The 19168-nt window shown below is 31.6% G+C and overlaps 1 protein-coding gene and 2 pseudogenes across 2 annotated transcripts; 1 reads left to right on the plus strand and 2 right to left on the minus strand.

Moving 5' to 3' along the window:
* Positions 1 to 7245: 7245 nt before the first annotated feature.
* On the minus strand, positions 7246 to 9587 carry LOC111301069 (uncharacterized). Its single transcript, XM_089746872.1, has 5 exons — positions 9123 to 9587; positions 8959 to 9009; positions 8260 to 8385; positions 7805 to 7894; positions 7246 to 7675 (listed from the first exon to the last, which is right to left on the minus strand). Exons 1-5 carry the CDS (start codon positions 9225 to 9227, stop codon positions 7601 to 7603), a joined length of 447 nt encoding a protein of 148 aa, XP_089602998.1. The 5' UTR covers positions 9228 to 9587; the 3' UTR covers positions 7246 to 7600.
* A 199-nt stretch (positions 9588 to 9786) lies between these two features.
* Positions 9787 to 13080, minus strand: LOC111301070 (splicing factor U2af large subunit B-like; annotated as a pseudogene). Its single transcript, XR_016330151.1, has 11 exons — positions 13040 to 13080; positions 12794 to 12869; positions 12142 to 12207; positions 12012 to 12059; positions 11855 to 11914; positions 11711 to 11771; positions 11509 to 11621; positions 10987 to 11429; positions 10747 to 10882; positions 10394 to 10460; positions 9787 to 10262 (listed from the first exon to the last, which is right to left on the minus strand). The product of XR_016330151.1 is annotated as a splicing factor U2af large subunit B-like (transcript).
* A 1595-nt stretch (positions 13081 to 14675) lies between these two features.
* On the plus strand, positions 14676 to 17055 carry LOC111301071 (uncharacterized; annotated as a pseudogene).
* Positions 17056 to 19168: the final 2113 nt, after the last annotated feature.

Genomic DNA, 19168 nt, shown 5'->3' on the forward strand with positions numbered 1-19168 from the left:
TTTCCAGAAGAGATAAAAAAGAACAAATAACGTTAAAGTGGTACTATTTTTCATGTAATAAATATTTAATTTTATATAATCTTATATTTAGATTACATTCATCGTTAATTAATTTTAAATTTATGCTTAATATAATATTAGAGTCAAAATATTTTTTTTTTAAATTTATCACATGATAATTAATTTATTTTAAATTATATATTTAACATGATATTAAAATTAAAATTTTTTTTATATTACTCTTTTTAAAATTCATCTTTATGTTACTTTTTTTAAATTTATTATGTCAATAAATTTTAAATTAAATATTTAATATGATATTTTAAATAAATTTTTTTTGTTATTTTTTTCTAAATCTATCCTTTTCTCTTTCTAAATTTATCTTTCTATTATTATTCTTAAATTTATCACATAATAGTCAATTGATTTTAAATTATATATTTAATATGGTAATAGAATCAAAATTTTTTTATTATTTTTTTTAATTTATTACGTAATAATTTTTTTTTAATTTTTACCAATATATGATAAAAATTTATTAAAATAAAAGTATTTTATATTTAATAAATATTTAATATTTTATAATTTTATATTTAAATTAAATCTTTCACTTGTTATTAATTAATTTTAAGATAAATATTTAACAAATAAAATAAAAAATTATTTAAATATTAGTGTTAAGGGTGATTTGATTATGTTAATTTAATTAATACATTGTTTAAGAACAAATAAGAGTTTGGGATTTTCTTTTACCGTTCGCTCGTGGTTTTTGAGCAAGCTGTCGGGGGCCTGCTGTTTTGTCGTGTAGTGAAGTTGTCTGAGTTTCTTTCGGACAAGAGCTGAATGGCTGGTCGCCGGTGTTGCTTTAAATTCATAAAAAGTCAAGCTACTTTTGTCATTGATTGGAACTTTTTACTACTTTAGCCAATTCAATTTTGACACGTGTTTTGGACAACTAGGACAGAATTTGTTTGATTGTTGCTCTTTTTACATTGTTTTTCGTTTTCCTACTTAGAAGAGCACCCTGTCCTGAAATGGCAACAATTTTTTTGATAATTATATGGACATTTTTTCTTTTATTTCATATTTTTTATATTTAATATATTATTCATATGTAAATTTTATATACTTTTATTAAATTAGATGGTATTATTTTATTAATAAAATGAATAAAATGATAAAATGGGTTAATGAATAAACTTTTTTAAAATTTATTTTTTTATGTATTTATTTAATAATTAATATTTATTTATTAATAAAATAAATTTATATTCGATGATAATATATAAACTTTATACATTAATAATACATAAAATATAAATTTTTTTTTTCCTTTTAAGATGGATAAAGGAGAATATATGTCAGGAATTGATTAATATTCATCTTTCTCCTTTTAATTTTTTTCTTCAAGAATTATTTTCAAATCTAGAAAGGATAAAAATAAGGCCTTACACTTCAAATAAGATTGTGGTCAAATAAAATTACATATTGAAAAAAGAAAAAATGATAAAAATTTTATTATAATGACTTGTATTTTATAATGAGGTTTAAAACTTTTTTATTCAAAGGTAAACTTTTATAAAATAGAAAATATAATAAATATAAATAATGACTAAATCAATTTTTATAATCACCTAATCAATATCTAAATCAATATTTAATATTCTCTAAATCAAAATTAAATCAATCTAAAATATTAATAGAATAATATTATCAATTTAAAATATTATCAGAATATTTATTACTAAAATATCATTGACACCCTCTCGTAAATTGAAGATGGGAATGTAGAGACCAATTTGAGTTTGGAAACTTGGACAATAAATTGACCAAGTGGATGTGATTTGGTGAATATATCTATTTTTTATCAACACTAGTAACAGAAACAAGTTAAAGAGTTTGAGCAAGTAGATGGTGACGAATGAAGTGACAGTCAATTTCAATATGTTTAGTACGCTAATGAAAAACATTATTGTAAATTATTTGAATGGCACTTTGATTGTCATAAAATATAGAAGTATTAGAGTGATGGGAAATACTCATATCTTGAAGTAACCATTGTAATCATAAAAGTTATAATGTGATATCTGTAAGAGCTCGATACTCAACTTAAGTGCTAGAGCGAGACACTATAGTTTATTTTTTACTTTGTCAAAAAATAAGAGATGAACTAAGAAAGAAATAGTAGCATGTGATAGAATGATGATCAATAAGATATCCTACCCAATCAGCATCACAACAACAATGCAAATCCAAAAAGAAACTGGAGACAAAATGCAAACCATGGAACATAGTACCCTTAACATATCGTAGGATCAGGAGGACAATGGCAAAATGAGTAGTCGAGGAATAGATAGAAATTGACTAATCAGGTGAACAACATAGGCAATATTTGGACGAGTAACTATTTAGTAATACCAGACTACCCACCAGAGTTTAATACAAAGAATAGTCTGAAAGTAGTGTACCATCAGAAGGAGAAAGCTTCAAATTCTGTTCAAGTGGTGATAATGCAATCTTGCTATCAGTTAAACCTGTTCAAAAAATAAGATTAGAAGCATACTTTGTTTAAGACAATTATAAACCAGTAGAATCATTAATGACTTTTAAGACCCAAAAATAACTCAAAGGACCAAGGTCTATCATCTCATATTTAGAATGAAAAAAAGTTTTCAGATTTTGAATACCATTTATGTCATTACCCGTAATGATCATGTTTTTCACATAAAGTAAGAGAAGAGTAATACCATTTTTAGTAGTTTGAGTAAAAAAGGCAAAATCATGTTTACTAGATATAAAATCAAGTTGAGAAACAGTAATACTAAACTTCGAGAACTAAGCTATAAGGGCTTGCTTAAAACCATATAAAGCACATCGAAAATGATAGACCATGTTAGAAAGTACGGATGAACCAGGAAGTGGCTTCATATAGACTTTATCCACAAAATCACCATTTAATAAGGCATTTTTAATGTCCATTTGAAAGGTTGGTCACTTTCTAACTATAGCATCAGCTAATAATGAATGAACAAATGTGAAACGTGCAATTAGGGCACAAGTCTCTTCATAGCTAATGCCATATTCTTGTGTAATCCTCAAGCAACAAGACGAGTTTTGTAATATTCCACTAACCCATTAGATTTAGTCTTGATCTTGTAGACCTACTTACAATCAATCGTTATCTTATCAAAAGATCGTTCAACAATATTCTAAGTATGAGTTTTCTTAAGAGCTTGAAGCTCCTCTGCCATTGGTTGCTACCATATAGGATTAGAGACAACTTCACAAAAATTGAAAGGTTCATGTAACATGACTAAAGCATAATAACAATGAAAATTATGAAGTTGAGTATTGGATTCCCTTACTTGGGTAAAATGATGAAATGGAAGCGATATGTATGAGGAAATGACAATTGTATTAATAAAAGCATCAGTTAGATCAGACATAGTAAGAGTAGAAAAAATTGATTATTACAAAGTGATTCATCTTCGAAATGAATCATAAAATAGCTTTGATATTATGAAAAAGAGAAAATAATAAAAACTTTATTATAATGATTTGTGTTTTACAATAAGGCTTAAAGCTTATTTATACAAAGGTAAACTATTACAAAAATAAAAAATACAATAACTATAAATAATGACTAAATTAATTGCTATAATCACCTAATCAATATATAATATTCTCTAAATTAATATCAAATTAATCTAAAATATTACTGAAATATTATTAAAATAATATCATCAATCTAAAATATTATCAAAATATTACTATAATATTATTGACACACATCAACAGTCTTATAATTTGTTAGAAGAATGTTAAATTTTAAATAATAATAACAATTTAATTTTTAATAATTTTAAATATAAAAAATAAATAATTTTGATAATAATGTTAAATTTCTTCCACTAATGAGTACATCACGTTATCGGTATTTATAATTACATATCAAGAATATTAATCTTAATTTTTTTTTTTGGTTATTTATACTATTCACATATATTATATATGTGTGTATGTGCGAGAATGATTTTTTTACAAAATACGTTTCAATTTCAAAATCAAAACTTTTGATAAGTTTATACAAGTAAAAAAGGTATTGTTTTATCAAGTAGTAGTATCTTTTTTACATTTGATTCTTGTTTTAGTTTAAAGATAATGACCATGAGGTTTTGAGCTTCAACTTTCAAGTAGCAGCTTTTCAACTTTCAAGTAGCAGCTTAGAGATATACAACCAAAAGGCCAGCATGTTTTTTCTTTTTTTTTTTTTTGCACACTCCATCATGACTCTCATTGAGTTGGGTGCTTTTTATTTTATTTCTTTTCCAGTTCAAACCCTTCATTATTCTAGGCATGATATGATAATGGGGTCTCCACAATGTTAATGTTTTTTTTCCTTTTTTCGCATTTAGAGTTAGCAAAGTCATTTAAATCTGATTATTTATATATTCGTATAGTAAAAAAATATTAAAATTTATATATTTATATTATATTTTATGTAAAAATTATATATCATAATTCGTATTAATATAAAAATATAAATTTTATTTTTTATTTTATTAAAATTTATTAATTATTATTAAAATTTTAAATGATGTGATTTTTACATTTTATTTTTATATCATATTCGCATTTTATCGTCATATCATATTTGAAATTATTAACTCTCAATCCACTTTACCGTAGCCGAAAGTCGGCCCCTCGCCTCTCTTCTACAATCAGTTAAGTTCCAGGTTGGGATATACATTCTACAAGGTAAATCTTCCATGATTGGATCAATCGAGGAGACGAGAGAAAAACAAGCATCCAATTAAAAAGATTGCTGCCTTGGGATACTTGCCAGTACATCCTCAACAAGATAATTAATGATTGAAATTTGCGTTTTACTTTCAAATCTGTACTCAAAAGCTTGTTTGACTGGAGATTCATTAAAATTATCAGCACCCTAAAGCTAAACGCTTTCAGATAACTAGAGAAGAAATGGAGCAAAAGAGTCTGCTTTACATCTGGTTTCCAAGCATGCTGGCTCTGCCCTGTTTAGTGTTTATAGTGTTTAATCCCATCATGTTGCTGTGAGTTAGTCGGTAATTGTTATGGAAGTTCGTGGCTGATTCGTCGTTGGAATTTCCATCTTTTGAACCTTGGCATTTGAGACTGTTTAGAATTTACATGGAGATCTGTTTTTGGTTATTTGCCTTTCATGGGTAATGACAGGGTTTTAGATTATAATTAGACCCAGTAGAACAGGGTTTGTGCATTGTAAAATATTTATACATATATATATATATATTTTTTATAAAAATTTTAAATCCATTTATTTTATTTTCGTATTATTTTCATATAATATCTTAAATTACTAAATTTAAAAAAGGGTAATTCAAATTTTCTTTTTAAAAAAAAAAGTATAAACCAATTTTTAAATCAAATATTCGGATATTCTATATTTTTTATTTAACCACCTCAGAATACTTTAAATTCAAAATTAATATTTGTAGTATATTTAATCTAATTAAATGTTTATTTTATTTCTATATTACCAACAAAATTTTCAATTACATTTTTTCTAACAGTTAAAAATTCAGCCATGCATGATTCTAATTTCGAGGTTTTTGTCCAAAATCCCAATAATAATAATAATGATAATAACAATAATTATAAAAAGGAGGGAGTAACATTAATCCTCAAATTTCTGGTAGATCCGAAAATAAATCACCAACAAAGAGTCTTGGATCCTTAATCAGCTCATCCAAATCCGGGATTGGTCCTGGAATAACAATTTCTGAACAGCATGTTGAAAATATGGTTGACAATGGCGACGCCGCTGGGGTTGTTGGGGACGAAATCATTCCCCTATCATTATCAGATCTTTCACTACTAGAACAACAACTATTCCTTTGCTTCTCTACTGATTTGACGGGCACGTATGCTTTTCTACAAACCGGCTTTCTTGGGGTCCTAGGCTTCTTTTTTATAGTTCGTCGAAAACAATCGACCAAAGATTTGGAACTTTGGTCGTTGTAAAAACTATTGGGTGGTCTTCCACGACTACGGCGGCGGCTTTCATCGTTGGAGGAATTCTTTGGCGATCTCCCTCGACCACGGTGGCTTGTCATGATAGTGAATGGATTTGTTTCTTAATCGAAACAAAATTTATCTTATTTAATTTATTATTATTTTTTTATTTTGGAAGAAAGGATAGTGAATTAGATCCTTCAACGGAGAATACATGAGTTAATCAATAAATCAATTGTATTTATACTATCAACTGTTCATCAAATCATAATCTAACATGGATAAGGATTTCCTTCACTTCTTTCCTTTGACTTGTTTAGCAAGGATATTATCGGTACTCTCCTTTGACTTGTTTACCAAGGATCTTATGAAGTCATCCAATTACCAAATTATAACAAAAAACATAAAAAGATACGACAAAACATATTATTTACAATTAAAGGTGTCTATAATTGGGCCGGATTGAATTTAGATTAAATTTATGTTTAATATTAATAATTTATATGTTTATTTGAATTTAATTCAATTTAATATTTTGAATTTTTTAAGTTCAATCAAAATAAAAAAATAAATCGTAAGTTTATTTATTAAATTTAATTTATATAATAAAATTTTTTTAAAAATCTTTAAAATAAATACAAAAAATAAAAATTTACATATATATACTTACATAATTATAATATTTTAATTATATATAATTTATTTATATTGAGTTAAATCGAATTCGAATTTTAATTTTTTTTATCCAAAACTCGATCCAAAATTTAAATAAATTTAAAAATTACATTTAAATCTGTTTAATGAGCTTTAATTTCTTATCTAAACTCTCTTAAAATTTAAATAAACATTTGAACTTTAATTAAATAATATGATACTTGAACAAATTTACGTACAACTATTTACAATTATTGTAATATAATTGCTTAAAACTTACACATTTAAATGGTAATCTTTTACATAAATATTTGTTGTAATTGACAAATTACATGGTTATAGTTAAAATAATTGCAAATAAAATGCTTCCTAACAAATACATCAATAGAACAATCCATATTTTATCACTTGTATTACCGTAAGAAACAAAAATGCACTACAATTTTTTACTAATTGGAAACTACACTACAATTAGTGAATGAAGCGAGAACGGTTCTAGGGATCTTCAACTTGCAGATGGAGGTGAGGGAGGGGGTGGCATTGACATTTGCGGCAAAGGATTCTTCCACCCATTTGCTGCTGTGGTGTTGGTGCTGGGGGCCAAACATGTGGTGCTCTCATTCCCATCGGTGGGGAATGACTTGAAAGAGCAGACGTTGCCATTGGAGGTGGTGGCGGTGGCATGTTTGGCAGAGGTGGTCTGAACCGCATAGGCGGAGGCATGATTGAGGTGGAATTGGTTGTCCAATATGATGCTGTGGTTGACCCTGCCAAGCTGCTTGTCCGGCATGCAGCACTGTTGGGAAGGGTACACTGAGGTAGTGGAGGACAAACTACTGGCATCGGGCCAGGAGGAACGGTACCATTTGGAAAAGGTCGTGGAGGCACTAGTGCACCCATAGCACCGTCAGCCTGGGGACCAGATGGAGTGTTAGAGGTCCGCCCGCAAATAAAGTATGGGGCCTGCTCTTCGGGGAATTTGGGTTGCTTGCAGCCAAAACCCTCTCTGTATCACAAGAAAAATGTTTCAAAACTACATGCCAATCTATATGAAAAAGAAAACCGATATAAAAATAGTAATAAAATAGAACAAAGGGGTAAGGTGAGGATGGAGGTGAAAAAAGTAAAAACGCACCTGCTGGGGTGACTTGGCGCTCCCCTTTCGTGTCTTATATGCATAAGAAACCGTTATTTGACAGTTACAGAGGAATTGGCCATTCATTGCCTGTAACATCAAAGAGAAAAAGTAAACATATTTTGCAGGATAGAAGAAACCAAATCAATGGTATTTACTGTCACATCACATTCCATGGAAGCAGTGGCGACAACAATAACAAATGCCATTACAATTAGCAAATAACTTTGTGAATAATTTCAAGTTCTTCCCGACTGTTAAAACCTAACACCAAGAAACAAACTAACACTGAGATGTTAAAAGTGGAAAAATATTACAAATCCCAATTTGACTTGACATGAAGCATTTTACAAATGAAGCCAGAGAGTCAATAATTATGTTAATCTGAAATTTGCAATAACTCCAGAACAATAAAATCAAGGTTTCATCCAAATGTTCTCATGATGGAATCTTACAAATAGTTCAAACATATGTAAGTGGCAGTGCAGACATTCCTCAATAGCTGCGTCAGATGCCTTAAATGAATCATAGCTGATGAATCCAAAACCACGTGAATTTCCCGACTCAGGATCTCTCATTGTCTGATGTCAGAAAGTGGTGAACATCAGAACTCACTAGAAAAGTGGAGAATAAATAAAATGTTGAAAAATAATTAACTATCTTATTCACTTTTTGAACCCACTATCGATGCCTTTCAAGAGATGAGCAGAATGAGACTATGACTCACTATTAGTTTTCGTATCATTCAGTTCTCCTGAAACCAAAATAAGGCAGATAAGCATTCCAATCCTCCAATAGACCATGTCATTGCATGACCATGCGAATATATTCAAAACCAACACTAACTTATGAAATCTGGTTGCCTACTCAGTCAATCTCACTGGTTTCAACTTCATCTCAACATCAATCACGAATAAAATTATGATGGCAAGGGCTTTGGCTCAACCCTTCATCTACAAGATTCACCACTGTTTTAACACTGGTGCAATGGTTGATTAATTACATATGACATCAAGAAGCAGCAGAGCATTGAAAGCTAAACAAGCAAACGAAGACATGTAGACATGCACTTTCATATATGGAAAAAGCAGAACTCATTAATCTATGGCATACCATCATATAAAATGAAGCAAAAGAAATTCGAAAGTCAGTACCTTGAGCCCAAATGCACTAAAAGTATCTGACAAAAGTTTCTCATCCACATTCTGCAAGTATAGCCAGATAATCACAAAGTTAAAACAGGAAATCTAGCACTTGATGACATCTCTACACTTCTAATTAAGGAAAAAGGCAGAAAAGAAAGGAAATTAGCGAGAACCTGAGGACCGAGATTGCCGACATAAGCAATGGCGTCTTGGTTCCTCTCAGCGGAATGTTGATCAAGCAAGTTCGCTCCAACTACTGAAGCGATTCGCGTAGTCATTAGCTTGGCTTTACTGTTCTTCCCTTTTCTTCTTCGATTCTTTGCTAAAACACTGATTACGCTCCTTCGCGTTTTCTGGAGATTTCTGGCGTAGAAGATGAATTACAAACAAGGTTCAAGTGACGAGTGGAGTTCGGCGGTGGCCTACGTTGGCCCAAATTTAAGATTCTGAATATTTTGCCAAGTTGGCCCATTTATTTTATAACGGACTTCTCCATTCCACAAAGTTGGCCTGGCGAATACGAATACTAGAAGGACGGTAGAGTAACAGGCTGTCTGGTTATGAACATTGAGGCTTAGTTACTAGCCAGTGGGTTTTTCTGTTTTCTTTTACATGGGTCATTGGCCCATGTGCAGTTTTTATCATGGGTAAAACAACTGACAATCCTAAAACTGCACTACCAGTGCATTATTAGTAAAAAATATAATAATCTCCTGCTGAAAGTTGAGTTTTCCCCTGCCCTCATAGCAAAAAGAAACGAAAAAAGTGATCTATTCAAATCATAAATGGTAAGACCAACATATTAAATGATTTTGCTTAATTGTTGCTTTACTTTCCGGTGGGGCCAGCCAAATCGTAAAACATTCGTCCTCGAGCATTACTAACTTCGGAATTTACCCAAGCTTCAATTATTTTTCTTCTCAAAATCTTAAAGATGGATCCAACACTAGCGGTGTTGTTTCATGAACCTGGCAAAGTCAGCAAACCAAATGCACCTCACAAACCTGGCTTTTAAGTGCAAAATAAACAAACATTAGATTGATATATTAAAATCATCTATGTCCATCTGATGTTCTGTTCGCTTTCATTAATATAATTCCTCATGAACCATCTATATCTTAACTCTAGGCGTAAACATGGAATCAGCACAAGTATAATGCATAGCAGAGATGACATTAGGCATCGTACTCCCCCTGTGCAAACTTGTTCTCTGGATAGAAGACAGCAATAACTTGATTTTCACCAAATTTCCGTCCATTCATTGCAGCTTGGGCTTTTCAAGAACCTTCAACGTCTGAGTACTCCATAAATACCTGCTAATATCAAAGAATTACAGTCTGTAATTGGGGGGAATTCATATATGCAACTAGCAGAAACATCCAGCAATGCATGTTAACCAAAACAATAGAATCATCATGAATATAAACATTGTAGAAAAACTGGCCTTCCCGACACCTGGTGATGATTCACCATTTGGTTTTGGCGGGGGATGACAACATTCACCGATGCACCTGCACATTACGTGTGAAAATTTCGAATCCACAGAAAACTTTATTCAAAGAATTAGTTAAGAGAAAACAGTATGAAGAAAATACTGATAAAGGGTTATGGAGTCTTCTGTCTGTGTATGTTAAACTTGACTCTGTATAGCAGAAAGTGGAACTAGAAAGGGCTGTAAAACAGAGATATAAACACAAAAAAAAAAAAAAAATGTAATAAAATATACAAGGGACTTAGCATGTTATAAAGGAGGGCCAAATACAAAATTGATGCACCAAAAAGTTTAAAGAGTTTTACCATGTTTTCCACCCTGTTGTCTCATGTCCTCAACGATGTAGTCATACTCCTCGTCATCTCTAAGATCATCTTCACTAAGTGCTTGAGTCAAGCACACAACCTTTGTGGGCACACCCTGCGGTTGCAAAATAAGCCTCTGAAAAAGAAAAGGATTCAGCAAATTATCCTATAATCTTCAGTTCAAAATTGCAACAGATGCGAAACAGATAGATTTAGGAAAAATAAATAAATAAATCTCACCTGCAAAGCAATCTGCTGCTGTGCATGCAGGAGGACACTCTCTTGCTCAGGTTTAGGTTGGGTGGTACCTTGGTTCGCCTAACAGTGAGAGTTTTATCACCAATTTTAATTCCATTTAGAGCAGCACAAGCAATATCTGTAACTGACAGATCTTGATAAACACAGAATGCATAGCCTTTCGAATTTCCAGTTTCTCTATCTTTTACAAGATCAAAACCTCGAAGGGGGCCAAAAGTCTCTAACAACTCCCTGATCTGTACTTCTGTGAAGTAATATGGAAGTCCTCCCACGAAAATACGGTCAGGACCCTCAAGCCCACCCGCAGAACCTGGAGACAGACCCACAGCAGCTAGATTAAGATTGGGACTGGGCTGGCTCGGACCAAGAGTTGCAGCAAGCGATGGGTTATAGTCACTGGGTCTCCTCACATTCACAGGTGCTCCCTGGAAATTCAAACAGGTCAATGCAACTTCTTGTATCTAAATTATTTCGGTAAGAAGATCCAGAAGAAAATAAAAATACCTCAAAGATAATCCCATCTAATGCCATTGCATTACTGGCTTCCTCAACAGATCTCATCCCTACAAAAGCAAGCTTCTTTTCATGGTTTATGTAGACATTAACAACAGCATCCCCTGAATATGACAGAAAAGGATGAGCAACTAGAGACATAAGGCAGGTAGTTCGGTCACGCAATACAACAAAAAATATTTTGTAAGTATACCTGGACCAGCAGTGTTTCCACCAATTGCAGCCATAACCTGGCTGAAGAAGGTCGCGACTGACTGTAATATAATATTTAGGTTCAGTTCCAGCACTAAATGCAAAACATAACAATAATTAAACTAACAATAGCGTAGAGTAAAACCTGTTCGTTTGCTGTAGGAGAAAGCCCTCCAACATAGACGCGACGAGCATGCCTAGTAGCCTAAAATCACAAGATAAATCATATAAATGCCTGTAATGCAAGAAAGTTATTTCTAAAGAAAAGGTCTAAACTACAATGTATGCATAATCCTTCGAACCTGCTGAGTCAATGCCTGAACTGGCATAAGAGGGAGGGAACCAAACTGCTGCAGCAAGCCAAACTTAAACAAAATTACAGAACATATGGCAGGCCCACAACTATCATATACACATGAGAGAAATACATACCTGACCAGTTGCTAGAGGAAACATGTTTGGAAATACTCCAGGTAGGACAGGATTATTCCCAGGAATCTGGACTGCAAAGGAAATTCAGGTTTCATATAGGGATATAATTATAAACATCGGTCTTATTCCTATAGTGGTTGATTAAAAAAAAGGACTTTTTATGCCTCATTTCCCATAGCATATCTGAACCTCTTAAAGGTTAAAAAGATAAAGAACACACCATACGCAAGTTCAGGACGAAATACTTGCAAGACTACCCAAAAAAGCAATAGTTAACTATGGAAAGACGAACAATACCATTAAACTGGTGCATTGATTCCTCCTTGTACACAAAAGCTACAGAAGTCGGAACACGCCATTGCCTTCTTACAACAAAGACAAAAACACAGAAACAAACAAACAAACACCAAACACAAGTTCCAGAATTATTTTACCAAGTAAAGAATTTAAAAATAATATTACAGCCCTTCTAGAAGACCGCATCGTAAAAGGCTATATATACAAAATGGAAGAAAAAATACAGCTTACCAAAACCAGACCAGTATTATGTTATGAACTTTTCACACCAGATCAACCAAAAAGAAACGTAGCAGTTAACAAAATATAACAATCTTAAATCTTGCTAGGCATATGTACCAGCAGCGGCGGCGGCAGCAGCAGCAGCAGCAGACCCAGCAGTTAACATTGCTGATGCAGAAGGTGCCATGTCAAAACCACTAATCCTTTTGCTGCAAATATATAAAGTTAGTATATCAGGGACAAGAAATAAAACTGACATCAGAACACGCATAATAGATACAACTAATAGGTTTATAATATTAACTACTAATGAGTGAATGTTGAAGGAAAGGATTCTTGTTTGTGAGAACCTAGAGTATCAGTTCATTATATATGATACAGCTCTTTTTCCTTTTCAATTAGAAATAACGATTTCCCCATGTTACGTAAACAGGGGTAAACTTAGAAATGACCATACTTTACTTCCAAGACTTGAACAATAAAATTATTTGGAAATAAGTATGCTAAGATTACAACACAGCTTGAATTTCTAAAACTAGGGAAACTGTGTTCTTTACAAATCATCAACTTCTTCTATAACCTATCTCTTTGATGGTGAGCGAGAGCCGATCTTTGATTTTATGAGTTAATCGAGTTTTTATATTTAAATATATTTTTATTATTTTAATTAATATAAAATATCTCGAATTCAAGCTCTAGTATAAAGGATTAAGTTTTTATTGAATATAAAATTAAATTTATTTTTACATATTAATTAAGCTTGATTGAACGAATTCGAATAGCTCAATTTCTATCTTAAGTCGAGCTCAAATTAAAAAAATAAAATTCGATCGAGTTGAGCGAGTTTCGAATCTCAAATTTTGAATCAAGCTCGACCTCAAATTTAATATTGTATCAACTCAAATTTGATCGATCACACTCCAAACTCCAATTTAAAGAAAATGGAACTGGATAAATATTTTCGTAAATTATGACGTAGTTTATTCTGTTTTTTTTTTTATTTTTTTAAGTTCTCTTTAATTAATTAATTTATTTATTTTCAATTTATAGCCACTCTTAACATAAAAATATATACTCCATATCATATCATATACTTCATGAGTACATTTAAAAAAATTAATATATTAATAAAAATAAATTTTTTTCCCAAAGTAATATGTTTAAGAAGGCAATCCTGATCGTTGTTAGATTATGATTTGATGATCACTTGACAGTATAAATACAATTGGTTTATTGATTAATTCATGTATTCTCTCTGTTGAAAGATCTAATTCATATATCCTTTCTTCCAAAATTAAAATATAATTTTTGTTTTAATTAAGAAACAAATCCATTGGTTTATGGTAACTATCATGAAAAGCCACCGTGGTCGAGGGGGATCGCCAAGGAATTCTTCTAACGACGAAAGCCGCCGCCGTAATCCTGGAAGACCATCTAATAGTTTTTACAACGACCAAAGTTTCAAATCTTTGATTGTTTTCGACAAACTATAAAAAAGAAGCCTAGGATCCCAAGAAAGCAGGTTTGTAAAAAAGAATACGTGACCTTCAAATCAGTAGAGGAGCAAAGGAATAGTTGTTGTTATAGTAATGCAAGAGCTGATAATGATAGGAGATTGATTTCGTCCCCAATAACCCCGTTGGTGTCACCATTGTCAACGATATTTTCAACCTGCTGTTCAGAAATTGTTATTCCAGGACCAATCCCGGATTAGGATGAACTGATTAAGGATCCAAGACTCTTTGTTGGTGATTTATTTTCCGATATACCAGAGTTTTGAGGATTAATATTATTCCCTTCATTTATTATTATTATTATTGGGATTGGACAAAAACGTTTAGAATCATGGTTGAATTTTTAAGTGTATGATATTTGTATCCTGTTTTGCTCTGGAATTGAAGGAACTCCTAATTAACGAAAATAAAAGAAGATGGTGGGTGAGAAAAGATTGGACTTTCTTCTCAAGTTAAGGGCACAAGGGCCCAGTATTGGTGTAGCTGTCAGCAGGCTAATGAATGCCACAGGTTCCATTCCATGAGCTTTATCTCAATCTACAATGCAATTACTATCTGAAGTGCCTTCTTTTCGCTTGCTGGAGTAGCTCTAGTGGCCTGATGGTTTTTCTTTCCGTTGGAAAGTCCTTGGAAGAGATAGAGAAAGTCTTCAGCAGGAACACAAGGTCTAAAAACCAAGGCTTAGAAATTCCGCCAACAAGTAATAATGTTTAGTATAGGATTTAGTATTGTTGACAGTGATCTTTAAACAATAACTGGCAATTTTCTTCATAAACTTCTGTAAGCTGGTAACAGGAAAGAAACCATGAACCAGGTACAAAGGAATAACATATAATGTAATGCTGGAAAAATAGGAGAGGAGAAACTATATATTTCTTCTGGATATTTCCCATTTCCACTATACTAATTGTAATCGATGCAACTTTCCTTGGATCGAGCTGCTCTTTTGGAAAATTTCTTCCAAATTCTTGATTTTGAAGATTGATAGAGCGTTCTAAGATGGTCTCAAACTATGTATTTTGAACTTTCTTCTATAAAAATAGTCCATGCAAACGATGCAAGCTCGTCAAACAATCTGAATCAGCTCAAGATAATAATCTTGCCCACACGATTCCTACAAGCAAGGATACCCTTTAGGCAAATTTCTTGCATTCATTTTCCCCACTTTTTCCTTTTTTCACTCACAGGAAAAACATCCAGGTGAAGAAAGGGTACTGATTTCTTCATTGTCTATCTTCGTTATTTGTTCTCTTTTCCAGTCTCTGAAATTGTTAATGAGGAAACTTTGTTCTAACTTTGTCCTAATATTGACAGAGAAGATGGCATTGAGACGGTTCTCGAGGTCCCAGAACCGGAAGAAATGTTCACCAGCATGGGAAGCAATCTTCAAGTGCGTTTGGCAAACATGTTAACTTGGATGAAGGCTCAATCTCCTGATAAGTGGTCTCAACCTGTAGTTGCAGGTCGGATTAACGAGTTACGCTTCCTTCTTTACCTAGTTGGATCTCCTCTCATCCCTCTCCAGGTGCAATTGGGCCACTCTGTTTACAAGTCTGTCAAAGATTGCACAATCGTAAGTATATTATTACACTATTTGTTGCATTCGTTTTTTTAGCATTACCCTTCTTGAATTGCCTTGAATTGAATGACAAAGATTACACATTCCTATCGAATTCGAGTTTTAAAGAACAGTGTTTCTGCATAAATTATGAACACAGAAACGTGAGTCAAGCAACACACACGAAAAATTGTTTCTGAATAACATTTCAACAAGAGATGAATTTGATCTATAAATTTAAAAGTGTATTATTGACTTAATTTTTTTTCCTTCCCAGCAAGCTTCAAGAGCAAAATACATTGTGCAGCAATACATAGCAGCTACAGGCGGACAACCGGCATTGACCGCAGTGCATAGCATATGTGTAACTGGTCAGGTGAAAATTACTGCATCAGAGTTTCACCAAGGTGATGCAAGGATTAATGTGAAGAGCAGGGAGGAAATGGGTGGATATGTGCTCTGGCAAAAAGATCCAGATTTATGGTGCTTGGAGCTTATATTATCAGGATGCAAGGTGGTTTCAGGAAGCAGTGGCAAACTTTCCTGGAGGCATTCCTCTAATCAACAGACCCCGTTTCAAAAAGTCCTCCTAGACCCTTGTGCCGTTTTCTTCAGGTATCTTCAGATAAATACATACAAGCATTTCTTCTCCCCCTTTTTCATTCTTCATGAAATACTAATGTCTGACACATATCCGATAGACATAAATACGAAGATCCGATCCTTCAAATATACAAAAAAACTTGGAAAAAGTAGAACATATCGTATCCGACACTCGCCCCCCGTCCTTTAATTAGCAACAACATTTGGCTGATTTTTTTTTTTTTTCATTCTTGGAGTAGGGATTGGATCCAAGGTCTACAGCCAATTTGTTCATAGATGCAAAATGCATAGGAGAGAAGATTATAAGCAACGAAGACTACTTTATCCTCAAGCTTGAGACAAGTCCAGCTATCCGTGAGCCACAAAGCGGACCAAATTATGAGATCATTCACCACACAATCTGGGGCTACTTCAGCCAGAGGTCAGGACTCTTGATTCAGTTCGAGGATTCCAGGTTACTGATGATGAAGACCAAGGATGACAATGACGTGTTCTGGGAGACCAGGACAGAGTCAGCGATTGATGGCTATAAGTATATTGATGGTATTAACATTGCACACTGTGGTAAAACAAGCGTCACATTGTTTAGATATAGAGAGCAATCTGCTAACCACGAGAGGCAGATGGAAGAGAATTGGAAAATATTGAAGAAGAAGATTTCAATGTATGGGGTTGTCAAAGGATCATTTTCTGCCTCCATCTGATCTGCCAAAAAATTAAGATTTATAGTTTAGAGCATAAAATCACGTGGAAATATGCATTTTTTCTTTTCATTTTTGTGAAGATGGTAAGGGGGAAACCAGAGTGTGTATATACTAGAGAATTTCAAAGCATCGTTTTGATAAAATATGGGCCGTTGCTTCTCGCCAGCGTCACTTGCATGATTAATTGATTATCCCTCACTTAGGCTTGGGATTGACGATCTTTCTATCATTCGGATAAGAAATTAATATGGGCCGTTAATTCGGGCGTGGAAATGGCATTCCTTTGCGTAGAGTATTTTTCTGCTGGGCTGGACGACATCACGTGGGTCTACAGCTCGGAAGCTTTACCTTTGAGACTACGAGCCCATGGGGCAAGTCAAGAAGAGGCTGTTAATCCAGCACACGTGGCCTGATTTTATTGGCTTTTGTTTTTATCATCGTGCGGTCTATCACCGATGGAGGTAGGTGCGTTCCTATTCTTCGCGGATAGACCCAAAACGAAATAAAAACGACATAAAAAATTATGTATCATTTTTGTATAATCGTATTTTGTATCAATATAATTAAAATATAACATTATTTTTATTATATTTATGTTTATATATCATTTTAATATAATCATATTTCATGTTTTTATTTTATCAATATAATTAAAATATAATATTATTCGTATCATATTTGTATCATATAAGAATGATATGTTTAAAATATAATATTATTTATAATATATAAAAAATTTAAATTATTTAATTTATTTAGTAAATAAATTAATAAGTATATTTATAATATTATTTTGATATTTAAATAGATTATAAATATTTAATTTTAAAAGAATTTTTTATTTAAATGATTTATTTAAATAAATAAATAAATTATATTTAATTGTATTATTCATATATAATCATATTAATTATATCGTATCATATTATTTAAATATAAATAAATTTTAAATATGTTAATTATATTATATCATGTATAATATATATAATAAATATGTCATGTTAATATTTAGATTATTTATCTCATTTAAATATTTATATTATATTTATATTAAAATTATTTGTGTTATATTTAAAAATGTATCTAATACAAATATGACATATCGATACAATGTCATATTTATTTATGGGAATGCCATCCGGTGGTGGTTGTTCTTTTTCAAGCTACTGCCGGAAACACATGGCAAATCCCTGGAGGAGAAGGGGATCGGGTGTGTTGTGATGATGTTTTGGATTCTAGTTAAGGTTAATCATTACATCTTTTCATACGCTTCACAAAAAGATCTTGATTAACCTTAACTAGAATCCAAAACAACCTAATTATTAACTTGAATTAAAATCTAAAATAATTTAAAATCGAAATAATTCAAATTCGAAATGCTTGAATTCAAACCGAAAATTTCTAAACATTTGAGTTAATAAGATTATTATTAATGATAGTACTTGAATTTTAAAAGAATTTAACTTACAATTATTTTTATTATAGTTTTATAATATAATTATAAACATATATTTTTATAATATTTTAATAAATTTTACATAATTTTAAATTTTAATTGATTAATTATAATATAATTATTATAGGAACATGCTTAATTGAATTTCATGTGATTTAAATTTTTAACTTGGCACAATCTTTTACACAAGATTTATATTTGTGTAATTGTGAATGACTTTTACGATGTCATAAGTCATAACCATGCACTCTACAATGAGCACTAATTTAGCAATAGATATTATATTAGGCTTGCATGTAATATCAAATAAGATTCTTTAATGAAAATAATTAATAATTTTAAAAGAAAATTATTTTACGTGATTTATTAAATTAGTATACATAACAATTTTTAATTAACATGTATAGTAGAAAATACTTATTATAATTATTCACACATGTAAAACCCACCTATTAATAAGTAATCTTATGAAAATAAATGGAAGGTATATTGAAAAATATTTATTTTTGGTATTTAAGGCATATTGAAAATTATTACTACTAGTTCATAAAAAAAAAAAAGAAATATATAAAAGAAATGGAATCTCAATGGAGGTTAAACGACACCGTTGAAAAGTCGGTAGCTAGCCCTGTCATAAACTATACGAGAAATTGACAAGTGCCCTCGCAACACC

This window comes from Durio zibethinus, chromosome 18 (genome assembly GCF_047325235.1).
Source record: "Durio zibethinus cultivar Kanyao isolate XHJ-2024 chromosome 18, ASM4732523v1, whole genome shotgun sequence".
In the NCBI taxonomy this organism is placed as follows: Eukaryota; Viridiplantae; Streptophyta; class Magnoliopsida; order Malvales; family Malvaceae; genus Durio; species Durio zibethinus.